General features: G+C 39.5%; 1 protein-coding gene across 14 annotated transcripts in view; it reads left to right on the top strand.

The window, feature by feature from the left end:
* Positions 1 to 24,014, top strand: part of PIP5K1B (phosphatidylinositol-4-phosphate 5-kinase type 1 beta) — a 305,504-nt gene that overhangs the window by 157,658 nt on the left and 123,832 nt on the right. For all 14 annotated transcript variants that reach the window (XM_008978414.5, XM_003824756.6, XM_057298699.1 and 11 more), the window contains 2 exons: positions 774 to 904; positions 13,653 to 13,770. In XM_008978414.5, coding sequence (XP_008976662.1) covers positions 774 to 904; positions 13,653 to 13,770 — 249 coding nt within the window. The remainder of the gene's footprint in view (positions 1 to 773; positions 905 to 13,652; positions 13,771 to 24,014) is intronic.

The raw sequence follows: 24,014 nt of genomic DNA on the forward strand, positions 1-24,014 counted from the left end.
ACATCCATTCATGTCAGGGTTTCTTAACCTGAGCATTACTGACATTTTGGTCTGGATGATTCTTTGTGGTGGGAGCTGTCCTGTGCAGCATCCCTGGCCTCTACCCACTAGACGTAATGCCACCACCTCCAGTTATGATTACCAAAAAATGTCTTCAGATATCGTCAGATGTTCCTGGTGAAGAACCACTGATTTAAGTATTTAATTCCTACCATGTATGTAGCACTACATTAGGCAGTGCAAGGCATAAAAAGTATGACACACTTCACCATAAAAAAATACATTCTAATTGTCCTAAATTGAGTTATTCTGTTATTTCTCCTATTATTTTGGTTAAAACTATATATGTGTATACTCATACACACACACACACACACACATACAGTAGTTATTCTCCAAGTTAACATTACATCAGCTTAATTATTGGATGATATTAGAAAAGTAGTAAATGGGAAATATTGGTGTCCCCATGCTGTATGTTTTAGCACAGATCAATGTAAGAAATTATTATGGATCTATGGTGAGACTAGTAAGCAATTTCCAAATTAAATTATAAGAAACATTATCACAAAAAACATATGAAAAGAAAGAGCTTTAATGTTTGGAATAAATTCTGCATCAAAAGAAGCAACTTATCATCTTGCCAAACCTCAGCCTCATCATTGTTTTGGAGCAAGAAAGAGAATTGAACCTCACTCATGTATTGTTGCCTGTACCATTGAACAAGGCCCTGACTGTTAAGACTAATGTTGAGACCCTTGTTTTCTTTGCAGACTGCATCATCTGCTATTAAAGGTGCTATTCAGCTGGGAATAGGATACACAGTGGGTAATCTCACTTCCAAGCCAGAACGAGATGTTCTTATGCAAGACTTTTATGTGGTGGAAAGTGTGTTCCTACCCAGGTAAGAACATTTTTATCTGTGATGATTTCCATGCTAAGGAACCTTCTTTGTGACAACCCCATATTGAAGGGCTTTTCTACTATGTACATGTTTACATGTACAGATGTGAATATTGGGCCTTTGGCGGGGCCAAAGGCAGGCCAAATGATGTTTACTTCCTGTTTCATCAGGATGTCTCGCAATTTTTATGTGGAGATGGTAAATAGGTTTCATCTATGGACTAATTCTAATTAGTTGTGATGAATGCCTGGAAGACCATATGGAGAAAGATTTTGAGGTTCAGTGGGAAAGAGTGCAGTAATCACAGAGTAATGTCCGCCAAGGGTTTATAGAAAGAAGGCTTCCATGAAGCAGCAACTGGTGCTAGGTTTTTGCTCCCCCTAATTTAAAAGCATGGGCTGGTAGGCCCATAATTGGGCCTCAAATCTGAGTTTAGTTTTATCTCTTCTCTTTTATGATGACTTTAACTTAACTTTCCTCGAGAAAACATAGATAATCCTGCTGTTTGCAAAAATACCAAAATTACCCATACATGTTGTCTCTAGCTTTCATCATTTTAGGGTGAGGGGATCAATTATTTAAAAACAAATACATCTGGAAATGGATGATGGTAATATGAATGTATTAATGCTACAGAACTGTACACTTAAAAGTGGCTAACATAGTAAATTTTATGTTGAGTATATTTTGCCACAATAAAACTAATTAATTAAAAATTCTATTACTACCTTCATTTAGGAAGAGAAGAAGTAATCATTAAATAAGTATCACCACAAGTGACAGGATTTTTCAAATGATCCAGAAAATAAAAATAAAGATATTCAATTTGGGGACTTGTCTTTGGAGCTGTGAGAGTTGATTTTAACATTTCTCTTAAAAATAAGTCATGTTATTACCAGGCTTGGGTAAACATAGCTAAAGTGACACTTTGTTTACCACTAGTGTCCTCATCACCTTATTAAAAATCTATATGTATCTTTAGAATAATTGTCTTTACACATTTATCTCTGTGTCCAGGTGTCAACTGCCTAAAAATAAAACCTGTTTGTGGACATGCAGTAACCCCCACATAGTCACCAAGGAGCAGAGCCCATACATTTTTAAAAGTCTGCTACCTCGTTTTGCTTTAAATGCTCTTAGCTGCAGAATAAAGTTGGTCTACTGGCCTTTTGAAGTCTGCTTGTCTAGGGTCCTCTAGCAGCCATGAGAACCAGATTCCAGGCAGAAAATGGACAACCCCAAGGCCCAAGATATAATCCTTGCTCATGATCCTACTCTTCTTTCTATAGTTGGAAATGTTCTCTGTGTTCGTTTTTAACAGTCTACCATTCCAAAAAAAAAAAAAAATATGTATTAACTACATGTTTTTCTCTTAAAAGCCAGGGGTTCATGAGTTTATCTTCATCTTTTGGTATGTTTTTTTAGGCTCATAATGCTTGTAAGTGTGTTTGCAGGATGTTTGTTTGAGCTCTCATGGTCTCCAAAGGTCTCTACCCAGACATTTCAACTTTGTTGTTCTTTGGCTACAAAGAACAGGAGAAATGGAGGACTTTTGTGGGAGTGTGGAGACAGTGAGCTCAGGGTGCTGAGAGCATTACAGCTGAAGGTGGGGGTATAAAGGTGTTCCATGTGCTCCCCCTATCCTCACTGACTGACCTCTTCTACTTCCAGTGTCCAATCAACACAGCCAACCATTGACGGGCACTTGGGGAAAGCATGGCTCAGGCATGAGGTCCCCAAATCCTAAACACCGGCACACCTGGAACTTGCTAGACGTGCAGATTCTTGGGCTCCACCCAGACCAACTGAATTAGAAACTCTGTGGGTGGGAACCAGGAATCTGTTTTAACAAGCCCTCGGGGTGATTCTCAGCACAGAAAGATTTGAGAACCACTGGCCTCGCCCATGACTTTCCACTTGAGAGAGAGAATCTTTCTGGTAGATAACAAATTTTGTTCTTGGAGTTATTACACGACTCTTACAACTAATAAAACTCAAATCATTTTTAAAAAGCATCCTAAATGTCAAAATGACATCTATTAGCACTTTGCGTCTTTGGCCTTCACTGTCATCCAAGGTAGCAGCAGCAGGTGTGTCACTGGCAGAGGAGTAGCTAGCTGACTTTCCCTTATTTAGAGGCATCCGTTGTCACATTTAAAATATAGCATTTTAGAGTATTTGCAGCCTATAAATGTGCACACCTGTAATCCCAGCAACTCAGGAGGAGGCTGAGGCAGGAGAATCTCTGGAGCCTGGGAGGCAGAGGTTGCAGTGGGCTGAGGTCCTGCCACTGCACTCCAGTCTGCGCGACAGGGTGGTACTCTGTCTCAAAAAAAAAAAGAAAAAAATTACCTCCCTCATTTTCTTTATAATAATATTGTGTAAAATGAGTAAAAGTCTATAAGAAAAACTTTAAAAAGTATTAAGTGATACACGTGTGTGTGTGTGTGTATACATATACACTCATGTATAATATATATACACACATATGCAATGGAGTAATAAAAATACTACATAATAAATACAAAATAGAATAAAACTATTTAAAATAGATGCATGAAATAGAAAGCCTAAATAGATATTGATGTTTGCATGTAGGCACATTTAGTTGGATTAAGTTAGATTTAAATTGTCCGATAGAGAACTGTGCATACAATTACAATTACAAATCAACCCTTTCTCTGGGCTGTCTAAAATAATCAGGTACTAGACCAAAAAATGACATGCTGTCTGCCTTACCTTTTAGTGACGATTTGTAGGAAGAGGAAGGTGGGGGCTGGTGAGTGGAAAGATAATAGAGTTTGTGAGGGAATGTTCTGTGTGACTGAAGACAAAGGCTGGAGATTCATGGACCAGAAGGTGTGAATCTACTCTGAAAGACAGGCAAGAGTCCAGTCCAGGGAAAAAGGTGCAGATGGTAGGATTTTGGTGGGTACTCGAATTAAAAAAATGGATTTGTGAGGCAATATTGCTGGGGTCAAAACCAAAAAATCAAATTGACCAGAGTGAAAAATAGCCTGGGTCCTAGCATGGCTCTGCTGCCATGTAGAATGACTGGACCGCTCTTCAGGTTCGTGTAACAATCCATACTACTTATAGTATACATGAAATGCTTTCTATTCATTCAAGCAACCTTACTAAAAACACCCCATGAAAATAAAAGTCTATATCTTCCCTTCAAAAAAAAATGGCAATACAATATTTAACATTTGATGCGTTTTTTTTCTTGTTATTTTTAAATGAAAAAGAATTATTGTCCTGGCTTGGCTCTACACCCCTGGACTCCGGCTCTCATGCCACCCTGGCAGGTGCCGGCCTCAACATTTGATTCAGACCAAGAATTTCTTTCAGCAGATGCTATCTTGTTTGTTTAAGTAACACAGGCACACCAGATGGATTTACAGTAAACAGAAGAAACTTATGTTAGTCTTGCCTCAGTTTCATCATCTGGACTCAGTGTCTTCGTGGATTTAGCAAAGGGATTTGGCCCAGTGTTTCTCAATGGAGGTGCTATTGGCTTTGTTGGATAAGACAACTCTGTGCAAGACAGTACCTTTCAGGAGATCTGTGGTCCCCAGGCCCTGCCAGTAATATCTCCTGGTTGCTGTAGCAGTCAAAAAACCCCTATAAAGTGATGGATAAATTTAGTATCGTGATTGTGGTGATGGTTTCACAGGTGTATATACACATGTGAAAAAGTAACAAATGGTATACTTTCTTGTATGTCAATTAAACTTCAATAAATCAGTCAAATAATGCTTTCTCTCTAAGTATTTCCAGGCCCATATGGGGATGAGGAAAGGGGTAGGTGGGCAGGACAGGCCCTGGTTGTAAGCATCCAAAACATTCTGCAGTCTCTGATGGCTCCACTCAACGAGTCTATCTGGGTCATAGAACTAATTACTTGAGGTACCTTGAGATGTTTTAATTTACTGCTTTCTGAAGTTGCAGAATCCGTTTCCCCTAGCAACCAAATGCATTGTTTTTTTCTTATTTATATATTTTTAAGCTGCTCAAAGTTATTTTTAAATATCAAGTACATAATTTGTCCTATGAATTATTTCATTTTGGAGGTGGAAAAAGCCCTGGGCCTTTTTAAGATTTGAAAGAGGATATAAAAATCTCTTTTAACTGTTCGGCTCCATGATCTTCCAAAATGTGTTCCAAAATCTCAAAGTAGATAAGTAAGAAAATCATGATCATATCTTAATATTTTGACCCCAAATTCTGTGTTGGGATCAGAAGCTCAAGGTTGTAGATAGGTTTCATGCATTGATAGGATAAAGAAGAAGGAGGATGGTTTATAAAGCTTGTACCATGCAAACAAGGACCTAAGGTGGCAAAGGGAGGCAAAATTTTTAAAAACTAATTGTGAATCAAGCATAGTTTTATTCATATAGTAAATTGACTTATATAACATATATTAATTTTTATTATCTTTCGTCTTTATAAGAACACTATTTGGTATATGAAATAATTTGACCCTAAGACATTAAGTCACTTAGCCCAAGGCTATCCAGCCAGTAAATGGTAAAGCCAAGATTTTAACTCAGGGTTAGCTGGCCCCAAAGTTTTGTTTTTCTCTACATTGTGGCAATAAAGCATGGGAATGGTATTTCTGCTTTATTGAATCAGAACAAGTGTCCAGCTTTTATCTTAGAATTATAGACCTCAGTCTGCTTCTTTGTTCCCCTAAGAGCCAGCCCTAATCTGTTCTCCAGGAGACACTATCACTACCTTACCTGGAAGTGGCAAAAATGGTTTAAAAGCTGGTGGTAAAAGTTTAAATATCTTTCCATATTCAAGAATAATTACACAGCTCAGGAATTTTTAAAGCCCCTATATTTCAATCTCTTCACTTGTAAAACAGGAGTTTACCCTGATGTAAAGATCATTACAGAAAACAGACTGCCCTTGGGTTTGACCCACGTGCACTTCAGGATTTATTTGGACAGCCAGGGAATACCCACCTTTTGGAAAAGAATTCCAAGAAACTATGGCAAGGGTAAAACATTATCCTAAATGATAAGCAAACATATATGTCAAAGATTCATATAAAATATTGCCTCATATCATCACTCAATGTTACAGGTTTGACAAACTAGCCAACTGCCTGCATTTCAAGGCATAATGACATAAACTTATCCAAAAGTCCATCTTATACCAGGGATTCCCAATCCCTGGGCTGCGGACAGGTACCAGTCCATGGCTTGTTAGGAAACCAGCAGCACAGCAGGTGAGCAGAGGGCAAGCAAGTATTACAAGGGCGAGCTCCGCCTCCTGTCAGATCACTGGCAGCATTAGATTCTCATAGGAGCACAAACCCTGTTGTGAACTGTGCATACAAGATATCTAGGTTGTTTGCTCCTTATGAGAATGTAATGCCCGATGATCTGAGATGGAACAGTTTCATCCCAAAACCACCCCCGCCATTTCCACTGTCTGTGGAAAAATTGTCTTCCACAAAACTGGTCCCTGGTGCCAAAAAGGTTGGGGACCACTGTCTTATACCATGTGGGTCAGCATACAACAGCCCATGGGACAGGCCCCGCTTACTGCCCGTTTTTGTAAATAAGGTTTAATTGGAATAAAGCCACATCCATTCATTTACAAATTGTCTGCAGCTGCTATCTACAATGGCAGCAGAGTTGAGTAATTGCTACAGAGACTGTATGGCCCACAGAGCTCGAAATACTGTATGGCCCACAGAGCTCGAAATACTGTCTGGCCCTTTATAGAAAAAGATTGCCAAGGCTGGCTGCAGTGACTCACCCCTGTAATCCCAGCACTTTGGGAGGCCGAGGTGGGAGGATCACTTGAGCTCAGGAGTTTGAAAGCAGCCTGGGCAATATAGTGATACCTCATCTCTTTATATTTAATAAAAATAAAAATAAAAAAGAAAAAGATTGCCAACTCCTGATCTATACAAACATTCTGCACCAGTTTTTATGTACATGTGGGTAGAAGACAAAGCTGCCAGCTTAGTCTTCTTGGGAGAAAATGAGAAGTGACTGCTGCTGGGCAAGCCATAATATGATGCTCCTTCAAATCAAAACTCTTTATATCTTTGTTCAACGTGTAATTGGTAAGGATGCGGAGAAACTTATTTCCTATTAATAAAAGCCATATACCTCTTCCTTTAGCTCAAAATAAAGGATTTATTGCATGCACTGGATATTATACAATATTCTACTTTATTTGAAGTTATTTGAAGTTATCTTCAAGCACGGTTTTCCAGTATGGTAATAACTTCTTGGATGGTTTAATGTTTATATAACCGATGATGTCACATGTTCCCAGTAAATGACATCCCGGAATGCACTGTTTGATTGGGGAATTTAAGCTGTCTTCAGATGCTGACTTTTAAAGATTGGCTGTCAGCTGGTTGGTCTCTGAAGATGGTGCAGCCTCGTCTTATACAATGCAGTTCATGTGTACCCATCATAGAACTGCTCAGCAACAGGAGGTTGGCACCAGCAAGGAGTGTGTCTTTTGTTTTGCTTTGTTTTGTTTTTCCATTCATGAGCACTATCTAATTTGGCAAAAAAGAGGACCAATTTCTGTCTCTCTCTCTAGTTACATAAAGAATTGTATGTGGAAACCAAGGGATCTCCACCTTGGCTGAATTGGCAGAGGCAATTAATAATACCTCAAGGCCGCTTTTACAGACTGCTGTGTATGAAGGTCCCACTTGAAGACTGGGTACCATCAGTAGTTTGTTACTGGATTGTAGTGGCATTCACCCAACTGTAGTGCCACTTAAGCTTTCCTAATGTCTGCACATCAAGACAAAGCACCCTTCATTTATCCTGTTATACAGAGGGTAAGGTCATGTTTGTTGAACAAAAGTGAGGGCATTTAGCATCCTTTAGCGACACTGACCGCTATCACCCAGGAGTTGTGTAAGTACTAGTTTTGTCAAAAGTCCCCAGAGCCACTACTGATGGTTTGGTTACAATTTGAAATAAACAAAGCTCACTAAATGGAAAATGCTGCTCTAGAGACAAGAAAGCTCTGAGTCTCAGCTCCAAAACTGGTCCCCTTTTGTTGTCTTTGAGATGCTAAATTAGTTTTACCCCATTGCTTACCACCACATCTCTCAGTCCAGTGCCACCAAAACTAGCACTTGGTCATCAGGCTCTAAAACCCCATAAACAAAGCTGTGTTGTTATTAGTACATAGAGAGGAGAACACCAGCTGACCAAAGCTTCTGTAAGTGAAATTCTACCCACCAGCCCCTGTGGTGTGAGGGCCTCATGTGGAAGTAATTGGGATATTTGGGCAGGGAGAAACCCCTGAAACTTGTAACAGAATCCTGAAAAGGAGGATTAACAGAGGAACATCAATCTAAGTTAAGCCATTCCTATCTGCTTGTGACTTTTCTACTGTTCTGATGTGAGTCTCATCTCCCAATCTTGTTTGTTCCTGATCAGTTTGGGCCATTATTTTCCCTCCCTGAACTATGATTTATCTGCTAAATGGGGAATTCCAGATGGTGGCTAATGCTTCCTCAAGCTTCAACATTGTGTAATTCTGAACATACGTTGCCATTAAGATATATGTATTTTTAGACTAAGACAAGCAGTAGCGTTGGCCTTAAAAATGAACTTGCCTCAGAAGAGGTGAATATCAGAATGCCAGAGCTGGTCTGTGATTGAACTTTAACTGCTTCTTAGTGAATAAGTGGGGAAGAGGACAGAGAAACTTCTGTTCTTTATTTGAAATTTCTTTCTCCTTTTTTGGAGCTAAAAAATGCCCTGATGTGATAGGGATTGTAACGTGTGCTTAATTAATTGTTTAGGTTCTTACTTGGCAAAATAACGTTGGAAATCTAAGGTTGGATTCCAAACTTTTGTTGTCGAAATTTTACTGGCCCATGGGATCCAAGCATCTAGAACCACTGCTCAAAACCCCCTAGCTGAGATTTCCAAAGCTTCAACTTACGCCAAGACAAGAAAGTCAGTTGTCGAGTGGTTTTTTTTTTTTCCACACCCTACATAAGTGCACTGAAGAAATATAAGGTAAATCTTAAACTGTGAGGAGGTCTACTCTTTTTCTGACTTCATTTTTGCTAAGTCTGGATGCTGAGCATAGTTACTCAACAGGTAACCCCAGTCTCAGGCAAGGAAAGCCTGTGGACTTCAGGAGGCAAACGTTGATTGCAGTCATTGTGTTTGAATGTTGGCAGTTCTGCCATGCTGGAAGTTGCTAAGCGCTTGGTACCTGTGCTGTGGAGATTCTGTGCTGAACGTCTGTGGGCTGGCACCCACATCTACACAGAGTAAATGTGCCAGCGTGGGGCCTCAGAGAACCAAGGTTGTTGCCTGCTGGCTGACCTTCACTGGACTTGCTGTTTTGTTCTCTGCACTCGTGCTCCCCTGACAAATATCCGGGCCCAGCAGGGGCCAGCGATCTCATTAATTTGCATTTCCTTCACTAGAGCTTCATTCATGTCAAGCTGGTATTTGTTATTCATTGGAACAGCTTAAATATGCAGAGGTAAACAAACCTTCTGCTGTGGTGCTGAGCACGGAAGGCTCAGTTTGGGGGAAGAGGAATCAGTTTATGGCTTTTAACCTCTAACTTTTAAAATTTATTTAATTTTGTGAATGATAATACATAGCAAGGCTTGTCCTGTTCTTAAAAGGAATACTGTGAAGAGTTCCTTTTGTCCCTGTGCCTTTTTTTCAGTGTCCAGCTCCAGTTATCACTGTTACTTGTGGCTGTTTTTTCCTTCAAGGATTTTTTATGTATATGCATGCCAAAAGAATATTTGTTTTCTTTTTTATGCAAGTGGTGACATCCCCTACACAGCATTCTGCATCATGTTTCATCCACTTAACAATTTATCTTAGAGATCTTGCCATGTCAGTACATAATAAGCACCCTTATTCTTTTCTTAATACCACGTAGAATTCCATTGTGTAGCTGAATCATAATTAATTAGACAAGTTCTCTCCTGAAGGCCATCCAGGTTACCATAATGAGTAACCATGTTCACATATATTGTTTTGGACAAATGCTAGTTTATCCATAGGATAACATAGGCATGCATTGGATGGATCAAGGAGTTACATGTTTGTAATTTTGATAGAAGTTGTGAAAATGTCCTTCATGGGGAAAAAAAATCTCAATTTACATTCCCACTAACAATATTTCAGAATACCATTTCCCCTCAAGCTACATCACAGTCGTGGATTTTCACCCATCTCCCAGGTAAAATGGTCTCTCGGTGACATTTATTTTATGAATGAGGTTAAGCATCTTATGTTTGAGTCATATCTTTTCATTTCTGTGAAGTGCCTGATCATATCATCAGCTATTTTTTTAAGTTAACTTTTTGATCTTTTTTTTTTTTTTTTTGTCTGAGACAGGGTCTTGCTCTGTTGCCCAGGCTGGAGTGCAGTGGCGCGACCTCGGCTCACTGCAGCTTCAACTTCCTGGGCTCAAGCGATCCGTCTGCCTCAGCCCACCAAACAGCCGGGACTACAGATGTGCACCACCATGCCCAGCAAATTTTTGTATTTTTCATAGAGACAGGGTTTCACCATGTTACCCAGGCTGGACTTTTTGGACTTCTATGCAGTTCATTGGAGCTCTTTATATTAGGAGATTAGCCCATTGTCTGTGATATGAGTTGTAAATATTTTCCCATTTTGGCATTTATTTTTCTTATTTTTTTTAACTACTTTTTCAATACATTCCTCATGTGAAGTGTTTAGCTCAGGGCTGTTTCCTAGATAGTCTCAATCATCCAAATGTGTTAAGGGCTCCCTGCACTCAAAGTACTTTACCTTTCACCTTTTCATTTACTAAGCCACTTAATTTGTAGAGGTTCTGTACTGGGCCTCGTGAAACTCAGCTTTTAAATAACAGAGACAACTTGAACCCAGGTCTCCCTGGACTATAAAATCCATCATCTTAACTACCACACAGTGTATCCAGTAGGACTTAAGAGAGTACAGCCCAGTCTTAATATTAACCAAAGGAAAACAGAAGCCATAAAATAAAACCTACTAGGAGAGAAAACAAACAAAAAGTTTTGATGTACTATGAACCTAATTTACAGATGGCACTATTTGAGAATTTTCCTTTCCATTCATGCAAATACAGAGGTTCAAGAGTGTGTAACCTCAGCAATTAATTGTTATTTCCTGTATGTTAATTACACCATGAAGCAACATCCATTCTGTATGATGCCTCCATTAAGTATTATGCCCACTCCTTTTCATTTTCTCTGTTTATACAAATATAATTTCTTGATTATCCCATGTAAGTAAGCCTGCCTCACAGTTGGCCCATACTTCTCCATATCTTAATATGGCCCAAAGATAGCTAGATTTAATTCTTTTTCATGGAATGATTTAGTGGTTTTTTTAAATGACCAAATACCTATTATTATTTCTGTACGCCTAAGGAAATAAATGTTCCCCGTCTCTACCTGAAGCTGCTCTGCTGTGTGTACATGAGCATTCTTGTGTGTATGGGTGTACGTGTGTCTGTGTGTCTGTCTCACCTCCAGGGAAACCTAACACTATCGTTTTATACCATAACTGAATAAATCACAGTAGTCAGAGAGATGTGAACCCAAGGAAAATTATTATAATTAATGGAAACTTCAGGGAAAGATGAATAATCCAAGGAGCTCAGAATTAACCCAAAATGAAAATAATAATAGTAAATGCAGCATCCTCTCTGATAAAATCTTGGGCCCAAAACTGCAACAAAATGAGAAACTCCATTTAGGTGGAACATGGGTGTTTTATCTTACCTCTTTGAATGTTGAAGGAAATCTGCTCCAGTAGAATGAGTTACTTTGTATGAGATAGAAGGTGAAAAAGAGAGAAGAAATTGGCAACACTCTTAGCCCACTGAAAGCAGCCTGCTTCAGAACCTAAGGCCTTGTGGTTATTTTTACTCGCTTGCAAAAGTGAGGAAGGATGTTATAGGTCTCTTTGAGCCTCTTTGCTTTTACCCTTTATTTCTATATAATCTACATTTATATTAATAAATTATTACATGCCATATAAGTTCCAGAATCATTCCTTTTGACAGTCCCATGGGATTTAATCCCCTCCTAAATCCCAAAATATAGAAAGAGAAAATGTTTGGATACAGCACTGGGGCATCATGCATACTGAATATTCAACTATGCTTGCTTAGAGAAACAATAACCATTTGAATGAGTGGATGATTTGGAGGTCATTCCTTACGATGTGACTGCTCTTCTCTCAGGCAGTCTTAGTCCCTGTGTCACTCTCCTAGTGTGTAGCCCTGCTGCTGCCTGAGTGTAATCCTAGCCTTTCAAGATAACCATTTATTATATGGTGCTGACCCCTAACAACACAAGCCAGCTCCATCCTCTGGTACTCAGCAAAAAAACAAAACAAAAAAAAAACAGTCATCTGTAATCGTGCAGGAGGAAAAACTAGTTGCATTGGTTATATTGAATAGATACTTCCTAAATAGTTTTCAAGGGTGACCTGTGACTATGCTGAATTTCTGCCTTACATATTGATTTTCTAATGTAAATTCCATGTAATAATCAAATCTTCTCTGTTAACATTATGTTGAAGACTCATTCCTTCACTCAACAAATACTTATTGAGTGTCTGCTATGTGCCAGGCATTGATGCAAGAATCTGATTGATCTCAACGACTGAAACTGTAGTAGATCCAAAGTGTTTATTCTGTGCTGAAAGCCTTTGTCATTTGCCCAGTCCTTTTTGTGTGGTATCCATAAAAAGCAGACCATGATAAACTTGCATAGGCTCTCAATGTCCCACCTAGAATGTAGATCAAAGGGATTTTGAACCTTTACATAAAATTCTATTGCATTGTTCTAATTTTTCTGAAAATTTTAAGAACAAAAACACTGAAAAATTTCAGAATGAGTGGCTTAGGTGGTTTGACTGAGCTCATGTATTAGGTAATATTGTATGGAGTCAAAGAATAAAAAGGATGAGATTGATAAACATCAACATTTAGGCCAGCGGATCCCTCTATGGATCTGACCAGTAAAAAGTACAGAAGGGGCTTCAACTGTATGGATAATGTTTTATGTCTTAAGCAGCATTTTGGATTCATTGATATTCACTGGTTTATTCTTTGTACATTTTATATATCATAAATATTGTGTATAATTTTTCAAAATGAACTCAGAAAAAGGAAAAGAAGATAATGATATATTGAGGAATGGAAATCAGGTTTTAAATTTTTTAAATATGTGAGGTCTCCTTTTTTGGAAAATGTAAATAAAAGAGTTCAGATTGGGGTCCTATTCCGTGTGATGGTTCTCTCTGTTGGTAGGATGTTTTAAGAATTATTTCACTTATCCCTGGTTAACAATGTTTGTCAAATATCCAAAATTCGTGGTTAAAAAAATGCATTTTTGAAATTGCTCCACACTCTAAGGCCTAGATCTTTTACCCAAAGCATTACAATGTGGTTACACTGGTGATAATGGAGTGATCTTCCCAGGAAGAAGGCACAAGGGGATAAATGAATTTTCAGGCAGGTGACACTGATTGACAGGGAAAGCCTGCACGGAGTGACCTCACTAACTAATGTCTTATTCTGCCTGGTTATCATTGGCCTTTATGACATGAACTTTGAGAAACCCGCTCTCAGGGGATGATTTTTCTAGAGATAACATTGACCCAGGACTAATAGAGCTACAATTTGTGGTCAAAATTGTCCTTGCTAATGTGTTCTTTCTTTCTCTCTCTTTTTAATATTTTGACTTCAGCGAAGGGAGCAATCTGACCCCAGCACATCACTACCCAGACTTTAGATTTAAGACATACGCTCCATTAGCATTCCGATATTTCAGAGAACTTTTTGGTATCAAGCCTGATGATTACTTGGTAAGAACCTGTCATTTTTCTTCCTTCTATAGAAATGTGTGATGTAAACATTTGTCTCATAGCAACAGCAACAAGTGGCTTGTGTCTCTCATTTTATAAAGCTCTGGGGCATAGTAAAAGTTCCAAGTTTTATAATGAGTATAAATTTAGCTTCAAGAAATTTGATGTGACTCTGTAGCTTTTACTGATAACTGCAAAATCTGTGATGGTAATTGATATTTAAATAACTATAATATCAGTTGTGACTTCAGATAATTATTCTAACATATGTTATAATTAGTTCTAAATACTCCTGTGAATTTTGCTGATTAGATTCTATTTGAAAGCCTTTCTATGTTAATTGCCTTATTTGTACCATTCCTCTCAACTACCTTGGCCCACAATCATTTCACCTTGACCTACAAATTTGAGTAAACATTGTAAAGAATCTGGATAGTTTTGTTCTCAAGATCTCTTCAGGCAGACTTTTTAAACATATTTTTAGTTGGTACAAGGGCATATTTTATCCTCAGATTTGTCTGTGCTCTTCATCTGCCTTCTGGCACACAAGAGGTACAGACACAACAGCCTTTTTGTAAGAGGTAGTCCGATGTGACCTCAGAGTTTTACCTCATTCCTGTTCAGGAAGCCAGGAACTTTCTGTTACAAGTGAAAAAATGGTTTGTTTCATAATTTGATCACTGTTAACACCCTGGGGGCTCCTCAGAATTGGTTTCAAAAGACTGTAGGAAGAATGCCATCAAATATTTATTGTTCATCCCATTCTGAATGATCTGAATAAGACTTGAGCCAGATCCTGGGATAATGCTTTTCAGAGGAAGTATAGCAACACGCGTAACAAAGAGTGCTTAATATGCATCTTATAATTTGGATAAGATGTAAATAATTAAAAGCTGATTCTACTCTGTGCTGATGAAGACTCTCAGATGTCTCCTCTGAATCTTCTTGTAAAAGAAAAAAGAAAATCTGTGAATGATCTTCTTCTTTATTTGGTCCCTAAGAAAATCATACGACTTCTGCCTAATGAAGCAATACTGCTTCCTCAAGGCACATCAATAAGTCTCCAAAGAATGGTGAGCGCAAGGTTGAAAGTCCCTAGCATACTGCTGCCCTTAAATGTATATATTGCTCTCTTTCTCTCACCACTCCCCTTTCATTGAAGCCTCAGGTGCCTCTACCCATCACTACCAATGCAAGTACACAAGCACACGCATTTGTTCTGTGTGTGTGTGTGCGTGTGTGTGTGTTAGAGAACACCCTTTGGTTTCTAGCCATTCTGTAATTACTGAGGGTTGCCATCATTCAGGAAATATATTTGAGAAACCCAATGGGGTTTTGATATTATATTATGGAAAACAAGATCTCTCATCTTCTGCCACACACTCAAATTTAATGGATTCTCTTTCTGAATTTCCTTGAACTTCTCACCAGCTGAAGAGATGCCTTAGACTTGCGTTTCACACTGTTGATCCAGTCAATATGACCAGATGGATGCCTGTCTTTAGCCCTCCCATATCCATTGCCCCAAAGGCTGGAAGTCCATTCTTTCATTCATCTGGACCTCACAAATTTGCTTTCTTTGGGGAAGATCCTTTTCTGAACAACCTCCCACACAGCCTCCCCAAGTTTCCTAATGAGTCTTTAAGCTGGAAAAATTATTTTCATAACGTGGTTAGAGTGTTTACAAAGGAGCATAAGAATCTAAGCTCATCACTTCTCACAAGAAAAGTCTTTGTCCCTGTACCTAGCAAAAGGTAAATTAATCAATTAGTGGACACTTTGAACACCAATTATATCTAAAATACTTTGCTAATAGTTGTAGGGAAATTCAAAAAACAGCAAGTCATGACACACAAAGAACTTAAAATCAAACTGGAATACTAATTTGTCTATGTAGAAAACCAATCAACTCTACCAGGCAATAAATGTAAAAACTGAAGCAAAACATGAAATACTCTAGGGTTGAGGTAGAGGGCTTTCTCTTTGTTAGGGTGATGATTAGGAGGTCTTCTTATGAGCATGATGTGGTTTTAACCATGCCTTAAAAATTACAAGGGATTTTAAAAGGTAGAAAAGAGATGGATGCTCAGGGGGTGAAGGGTTGGAAGGGGCACTGTAGAATCAGAGATGTGGATGTGTTCAGTTTTCAGAAGGACATTTAGTGGACCAATATGGCTGGAGGGGAGAGTTTTTATCAGGAACATTAACATTATTAAGAGATAGGTCCAGGCAACTCAAATAAACAAGCTTCTAAATTATGGGAAACTAAGGAAATATAAAGATTGACAAGATATTTGATGGTGTTGAGAAATAACTTTTTTGTGGGGTAATAATATCATGGTTCTATTTTAAAAGGAGAATCCTTGTCTTTTAGAGGATATACTGAAATATCTATGGATGAAATGGTTTGTTATCTGGGATGTACTTCAATAGTATCTGAGGAGTTGGTCAAAGCATACAAAATTTGAATTAGACAGCCAGGCACTGTGGCTCATGCCTATAATCCCAGCACCTGAGGAGGCCGAGGTGGGAAGATCACTTGAGGTCAGGAGTTTGAGATCAGCCTAGCCAACATGGTGAAACCCCGTCTCTACTAAAAATACAAAAATTAGCCGGGCGTGGTGGCACATGCCTGTAATCCCAGCTACTCGGGAGGCTGAGGCAGGAGAATCACTTGAACCTGGAAGGTGGAGGTTGCAGTGAGCCAAGTTCGGACCTCTGTACTCCAGCCTGGGTGGCAGAGCAAGACTCCATCTCAAAAAAATAAAAATAAAAATAAATAAAAAACAAAATTTGAATTAGAGAGGAGGAATAAATACAGGAGATCTATTCTACATGGTGACTATAGGTAATAATAATATATACTTGAAAATTGCTAAGAGAGTAGATTTTAAAGATAAATGCTTGAGGTGATGGATATCCCAATTACTCTTATTTGATCATTACACATTGTGTATAGGTATCAAAATATCACATGTACCTCTAAAATATGTATAACTATTATATATCATTTTTTTAAAAAAGAAAAAGTTCCCACCACAAATAAAATGATGAATATATGAGGTAAATAATATGTTAATTAGCTTAATTGAGCCATTCCACAATGTATACATGTATCAAAACATCATGTTGTATACCATAAAAATATACAATTTTATTTATCAATTCAAAAATTAATCGGAAGGATTGTGTACTCTAAACGGGTGAATTGAATGCTATCTGACTTACATCTCACTATAACTGTTAAATTGAATGCCCCCCCTACAAAAGAAAAATCTGAGGGAAGTAAGGCAGCAGAGTGGTTGGAGGTCTAGAAGAAACAAGATTGGCCATGAGTTGATCATTGATTGATCATGAATGAGTTGTCCATGAGTTGACGCTGAAAGATAGATACATGAGTGTTAATTTCACAATTCTTTTCGCTTTTATGTACGTAAATATAACTTAAAAGGTAGAGAGAGGCCAAGTGTGGTGGCTCACGCCTGTAATCCCAGCACTTAGGGAGGCCAAGGTGGGTGGATCACCTGAGGTCAGGAGTTCAAGACCAGCCTGGCCAACATGGCAAAATCCCGTCTCTACCAAAAATACAAAAACGTTAGCTGGGCATGGTGGCATGAGCCTGTAGTCCCAGCTACTTGGTAGGCTGAGGCAGGAGAATCACTTGAACCCCGGAGGCAAAGGTTGCAGTGAGTTAAGATTGTACCACTGCACTCCAGCCTGGGCGGCAGAGCAAGACTGCGTCTGAAACACACAGAAAATAGAGGGAAAGATAGAGCCAGGTATGTAAGTGTGCTTTTGTTTGATTCCATTTGTCCACTTCCCTCATTCACCACACACATGGTTCAGTGACTAGACACATCTCTGGGACTTGCAAGAAACAGAACAAAGGCAGTGGCCTTAGCTAAACATGACTACCTGGTCCCCAACAGCTGCTGCCACCCACCTGTGCCTGCACTGGGGACACCTGCAGCACAGGACTGAGGCAGCTCCCCAACAAACTTTGGAGTCTCTGGAAGCTCACCTCCAAACCGCTCTATCTGGGACCGCACCTAATGATCTGGAGTGTGATAGATGAGGAAAGGGTCATTTGCATGACACAGCATGCTTGAGTGTCAGGTATAATAACCTTCAGCAACTTTTTAGCTCAATCCTTCATTTTACAGATGAGGAATCTGAAGCTGGGATCAGCAAAGGGAGATGCCCAAGGTTACACACATTGGTGGGGGCAGAGCCTAGACCAAACAGTGGTCTCCCCATCCTTCCCCAAGAGCTTGAAGACCCTTCACCAGCTGGCCTCATGCTTTCCATATTTGATGAGAATCACAGACCTCTTACCAAATATGTACTCAAACTAGCCTCTTCCTAGCCCATTGACCTGTGATTGTCCATTCTGAAGAATACAGCTGAAAGAAGTCAAACACCTTTAACAAAACACATTATGGAAGAGTTTAGCTAAAGGAAAGCACAGAAATAGGAAATAAGACATTGCTTGAAAAACCCTGTGAAGAAACAAAGGATACAGTGCCAATCACAAAGTGCATCGTGGTGGCTGTCAAACTGGGGCTACTCAAACCCACACTTGTAAGATACAGTGAGTTAAGTTGGAGGTGTGGGAACAATCTCTAGCCATTGGTAACTCCATACTTAGGTGTGATATTGAATACCTGCGATATGTGTGTATTTCTACTTAGTTTTTTGCTGTTGCATCTGGATTCCTGCCTGAATTACTCTGTTTATGCCCTCTGTCCCATTAAAATTCACCCTGTGCATGCTCATTACAAGTTTCATGTTGAAACATGCATAATTTGGATTGTGAGACAGTATGGTGAAGGGGCTTCTGTACATACAGCAGTGCAAACTTTCCTTCTTCCTTATTCCTAGACAAACACCTCCCAAGGCAAAGCCAAAGGGCCCCAGAGCATTCCCATCTCTGCTTGGGCAACCAGCCATGGGTTCTTTCCTTCTCCATCATGTGCCTGGATATTCAAAAATCCAGTAGAACTTATATGAGTCTTTTCAGGCTCACCTGCGCCAATAAGAAAGAGAGCAGAGTGAATATTTCATACTATCGGGGGAAGAAATGGCACATAAAATTATCTCCACCACATGGGGCAAGTTTACATTGTTAATTTACATTGGCAGGGCCCAGCTGGGTTGTGCTCTGCTTTTTCTTTTTCTCTAGTGAATATAGCAGGGAGACCCTGCAGGAAATAGAAGCAAGAGCATGAATACGTTAGAACAGCTTGCACAGATGACAAGTGCCTGGAAGGTGCATAAAACCCAGGAGCACACATGGGGGCTTTTGATCATGACTAATTAAAATGTTCCCATCTCTCCTCTTCATTTGCTCTTAAGAGGCAATGTTGCAAAGAAGGTGGCTTAGAAGAGAACGTGGTAACCAAGTTGTAGAGTGAGAAACCATAGAATTCTACAGCATAATGGTGATACTCCTGTTCAGTATCATAATCACAGTTTATTGCACATTGATGCTAGTCTATGAATAGCCCCCAAAGGGTTATTAAAGTGGATCAAAACAATTTATTATTTCATTCGTGTTATGTATAAATGACATAATAAAAGAATATTTGACAATGTAGTAACCAATGAAATAGTCTTCATATTATGTCACTGCATTTTTTTTAATGTCATTGCTTATAGAAGAATTGGAGACTTTAATTGGGAGCAGATGTTCAGGTCTGAATCCAGTTTTTTCTAGACACCTCTTTCCGGATCACCCCCTAATTTCTCAATTTGCAGCTTCTAATTTCTGCATCCTTTGTTGTTTTCATATTTTCACAACATAAACTCCTACCCATAAGGAAGTTCTGTGTCAGGAATTCAAATGCCATGGAACAAAGCACCCAAATTCCTAAAGAGAGTCTAGGTTCTGCCTTTACTTTTTATGAGAGCTTGGAGTCCACACCTTTATATTCCAGGGTCCCAAATTCGTGAGTAAATGAGAAACCCAACATTTTCTTGCTTCACTCAGAATGTTTTAGTGTCTCTTTGGATCACCCTGAAGTCATGGGCAGTAGGCTGAGAACCTCAGTGTATCCTAGGGTGGTGTCAGCTCTTCCTTACCTGCCTGTGGAATGAGTATTGTAGGCTGTGTGCTTCTCTCACCTGTGTGTGATCATGTCATAAAATTAACAACAGCAATACGTGGTCACTCTTTGCCAGGGTTTTCAAAAGCATTCACTTTAAAAACTTCCAGTGACTTTCCAGTAGATATTATTACCTTTATTTTAGAAATGAGACCTCTAAAACTCCAAGATGCTAAATTCCTTACTCGGAATCACATAACTAGCAACTGGTACAAATCTCACGCCCTTTTCACAAATCGCTCTTCCACAAGGACACTTTGTCTGCACACATGGCTGGGCAAGTGCTCTCTGATTCCTCTTGGTTTTTATGGTGTCCTGTCTGCAGTGTGATAGCTATTTTTGTTTTCCTAACTTATCCTCAACTCATCTGTAGGCTTAGGCTCTAATGTTGTTTAGCAAGAGATTGTCAAGAAGCAAGGCTAACAGAAAGAAGGGGAAGTGGATGATCAGAGTTGCCAATGACTTAGGAAGCCAGCAGACACTTGCTTCTTTCTTTTCTGGGATAATTTTGTTTCCTTTATCCTCAGTATTTTCAAAGCAAAATAATGTAAAAGATGTATCTAGAAGCTACCTTTTAATCATGTTTCTGCTAGTTTCTCTCTCCCTCCTCTCCCTTTTTCTTTCAGTCTCCCTCCTTTCAGGTTTTTCTATGATAGGGACTTAAATATTCACAAGCTCAAAACAAAAATTGTGGGATTTTTAGCCTTGATGTTTTTTTAGATGCCTACATCCTCAAGATATGGCTGTTTATATTACAAAGCTATAGTATCAAAACAGCATGGTACTAGTATAAAAACAGACACATTGACCAATGGAATAGGATAGAGAGCCCAGAAATAAACACACACACACACACACACACACACACACACACACACACACACACCCCATAGTCAATAGACTTTTGACAGAAGTGGCAACCACACACAATGGGGAAAGGATAGGTCTCTTTAAGAAATGGTGTTGGGAAAACTGGCCATCCATATTCAGAAGAATGAAATTGGACCCTTACCTCACATCATAAACAAGAATCATCTCAAAATGGATTAAAGTCTTAAATGGAAGGCCAGAAACTGTAAAACTACTAGAAGAACACATAGGGGAAAATTGCACAGTATTGATTTGGGCAGTGATTTCCTGAATGCAACCCCAAAAGCACAGGCAAAAAAAAGTAAAAATAGATCAAAAGGGTTGCATCAAACTAAAAAGCTTCTGCACTACAAAGGAAACAACAGAGTGAAGAGACTATCTACAGATTGGGTAAAAATATTTGCAAATAATGCATCAGGTAAGGGGTTGATATCCAAAATAAATAAGGAACTCAAACTACTCAATAACAAGAAAACTAATAACCCTATTTAAAAATGAGCAAAGGACCTAACTATACATTCCTCAAAAACAAACAAACAAAAAAAAAAAAGATACACAGGCCAAGCATGGTGGCTCACCCTTGTAGTCCCAGCACTTTGGGAGGCTGTAGCAGGTGGATTGCTTTAGCCCAAAAGTTTGAGACTAGCCTGGGCAACATGGCAAAAACCCATCTCTACAAAAACACAAAAAAATTATTCGGGCATGGTGGCACGTTCCTGTGGTCCCAGCTACTCAGGAGGCTGAGGTGAGAGGATCACCAGAGCCTGGGGAGGTCGAGGCTACAATAAGCTGTGATCAGGCCACTGCACTTTAGCCTGGGTGGCAGAGCAAGACCTTGTCTTTAAAAAAAAAAAAAAAAAGACATACAGATGGCCAATAGATACATTAAAAATTGGTCAACATTCTTAATCATGAGAGAAAACCACAATGAAATATCACCTCATACCTGTTAGAATGGCTGTTATCAAAAAAGATAAAAGATAACAAGTGTTTGGTGAGGATGTGGAGCAAAGGGAACTCTTGTATACTGTTGGTGGGAATGTAAATTCATACAACCATTTTGGAAAACAGTAGGGAGGTTCCTCAAATAGCTAAAAATAGAGCTACCATATGATCCAACAACCCCACCACTGGGTATCTATCCAAAGCAACGGAAATCAGTATGGCGAAGAGATGTCTGCACTCCCATGTCCACTGCAGCATTATTCACAATGGGAAAGATGGAAGCAACATAAATGCCCATCAAAGGACAAATGGATTTTTTTAATGTGATGTATATACACAATGGAATACTGTTCAGCCTTTAAAAACAACAAAATTCTGTCATTTAGAACAGCATGGATAATCATAGAGGACAATGTGCTAACTGAAAGGAGCCAGGCACAGAAAGATAAATATCACATGATCTCACTTACTTGTGGAATCTAGAAAAATCGAACTCATTGAAGTAGAGGAGAATGATGATTACTAGAGGCTGAGGTGGTAGTGGGTGGATAGAGAACAGGGAAAATGTTGGCGAATGGATATGAAGTCTGCTAGATGGAACAAATCAGCTCTGGTGATCCATTGTACAGCGAGGTGAACTTAGTTAATGTATATCTTTCTAAATTAATTTAAAAAGTGGATTTTAAATATTCTCACCACAAAGAAGTGTGTATGCTGATGGATATGTTAGCCATCCTGATTTGATCATTCTACAATGTATTCATGATCAAAACATCACGTACCCAATACATATATACAATTATTATATCTCATAGAAAAACAAATACTGCATGTTCTCACTTCTAAGCGGGAGCTAAGCTATGGGTATGCAAAGGCATGCAGAGTGGTATAATGGACATTGAAGACTTAGAAGAGGGAGGGTGGGCAGGGGATGGGGAATGACCAACTGCCTATTGGGTACAATGTCCACTACTCAGGTGATGGGTGCATTAAAATCCCAGGCTCCACCACTATACAATTAATCCATGTAACCAGAAACCACTTGTACCCCTAAAGCTATTGAAATAAAAAAATTAAAATTAAACAAATCATTATTTGTCGATCAAAAACTTAAAAATAGAAAAAATTTGGCCAGGCGCAGTGGCTCACGCCTGTAATCCCAGTACTTTGGGAGGCCGAGGCGGGCGGATCATGAGGTGAGGAGATCGAGACCATCCTAGCTAATGCGGTGAAACCCCATCTCTACTAAAAATACAAAAAATTAGCTGGGCATGTAGTGGGCGCCTGTATCCCAGTTACTTGGAAGACTGAGGCAGGAGAATGGTGTGAACTCGGGAGGCGGAGCTTGCAGTGAGCCGAGATCGTACCACTGCACTCCAGCCTGGGTGTCAGAGCGAGACTCCGTCTGAAAAAAAAAAGAAAAATTTAAAGATGATGTGGTTCTTTAAGCCCCTGCTTCTGCCAGGCTGGGTCTATCTCACATCTGCATGGCCTCCTTATCTTTTTCTCTGCCACCCAGTGTTTCTCTAGTCAATTATGTGGCTTATTAATTAATAAACACTGAGCTTAATAAAACCGAAAACAGACTTCTTTGCTGGTTTTAGCATTTTTTGGTGACATTTACAGCCATACAATTGTTGGTGGAGTTCAGCCATCTGACGGAAATTTCTTGAGTACCAACCATGTATGTAGGCACCTACCATGTTCCAAGGCACAGGTCCTGGAACTGTATCACAGTGTAAGATAGTCACGGTTTCTGCTGCACAGAGTTTTACAGTCTCTGCAACTCGAGGAAAAGGAAACAGGCAATTGCAGGATTTTGTGGTGACTTCTGTGATGAGAACATCCAGGGCCAGGAAGCAATTGATCTTTTATCCGCGGAACCAGAAAGAGTTTTCCAGAGCAAGTGCTGTCTCAGCAGGCACTGAAAGCTGAAACTGTGGCAACAGTCTATGAATTATGCTCCCTACATCTTCCCCTTGTCCTTCTATGGTGGTTTCCTAACCCAACAGAGTGGTCCTCTGCTCCAGACCCTCCAATGGCTTTTCGGCCCCCTTAGAGAAAACAACAAAGTCCTTCCAGTGGCCTGTAGCACTGGATGTGGTCTGTCCCCCTGACCTCTCTGGCTCCATCCCTTTCAGGGCTCCTCCTTGCCCTCTCTGCTACAGCCACTGGCCTCTGCTGTGCCTTGAGCCCACCACATCTCAGGCCTTTGCATTTTCTCTTCCCTCTGCCTGAAGTGCCCATTCCCCAGATAGCCATGTGGCTTGCTGCCTGGTCTCAACCTCTGCTCCAATGTCACCTTTGCAAGGAGGCCTTCAGTGA

Source organism: Pan paniscus, chromosome 11 (assembly GCF_029289425.2).
Source record: "Pan paniscus chromosome 11, NHGRI_mPanPan1-v2.0_pri, whole genome shotgun sequence".
In the NCBI taxonomy this organism is placed as follows: Eukaryota; Metazoa; Chordata; class Mammalia; order Primates; family Hominidae; genus Pan; species Pan paniscus.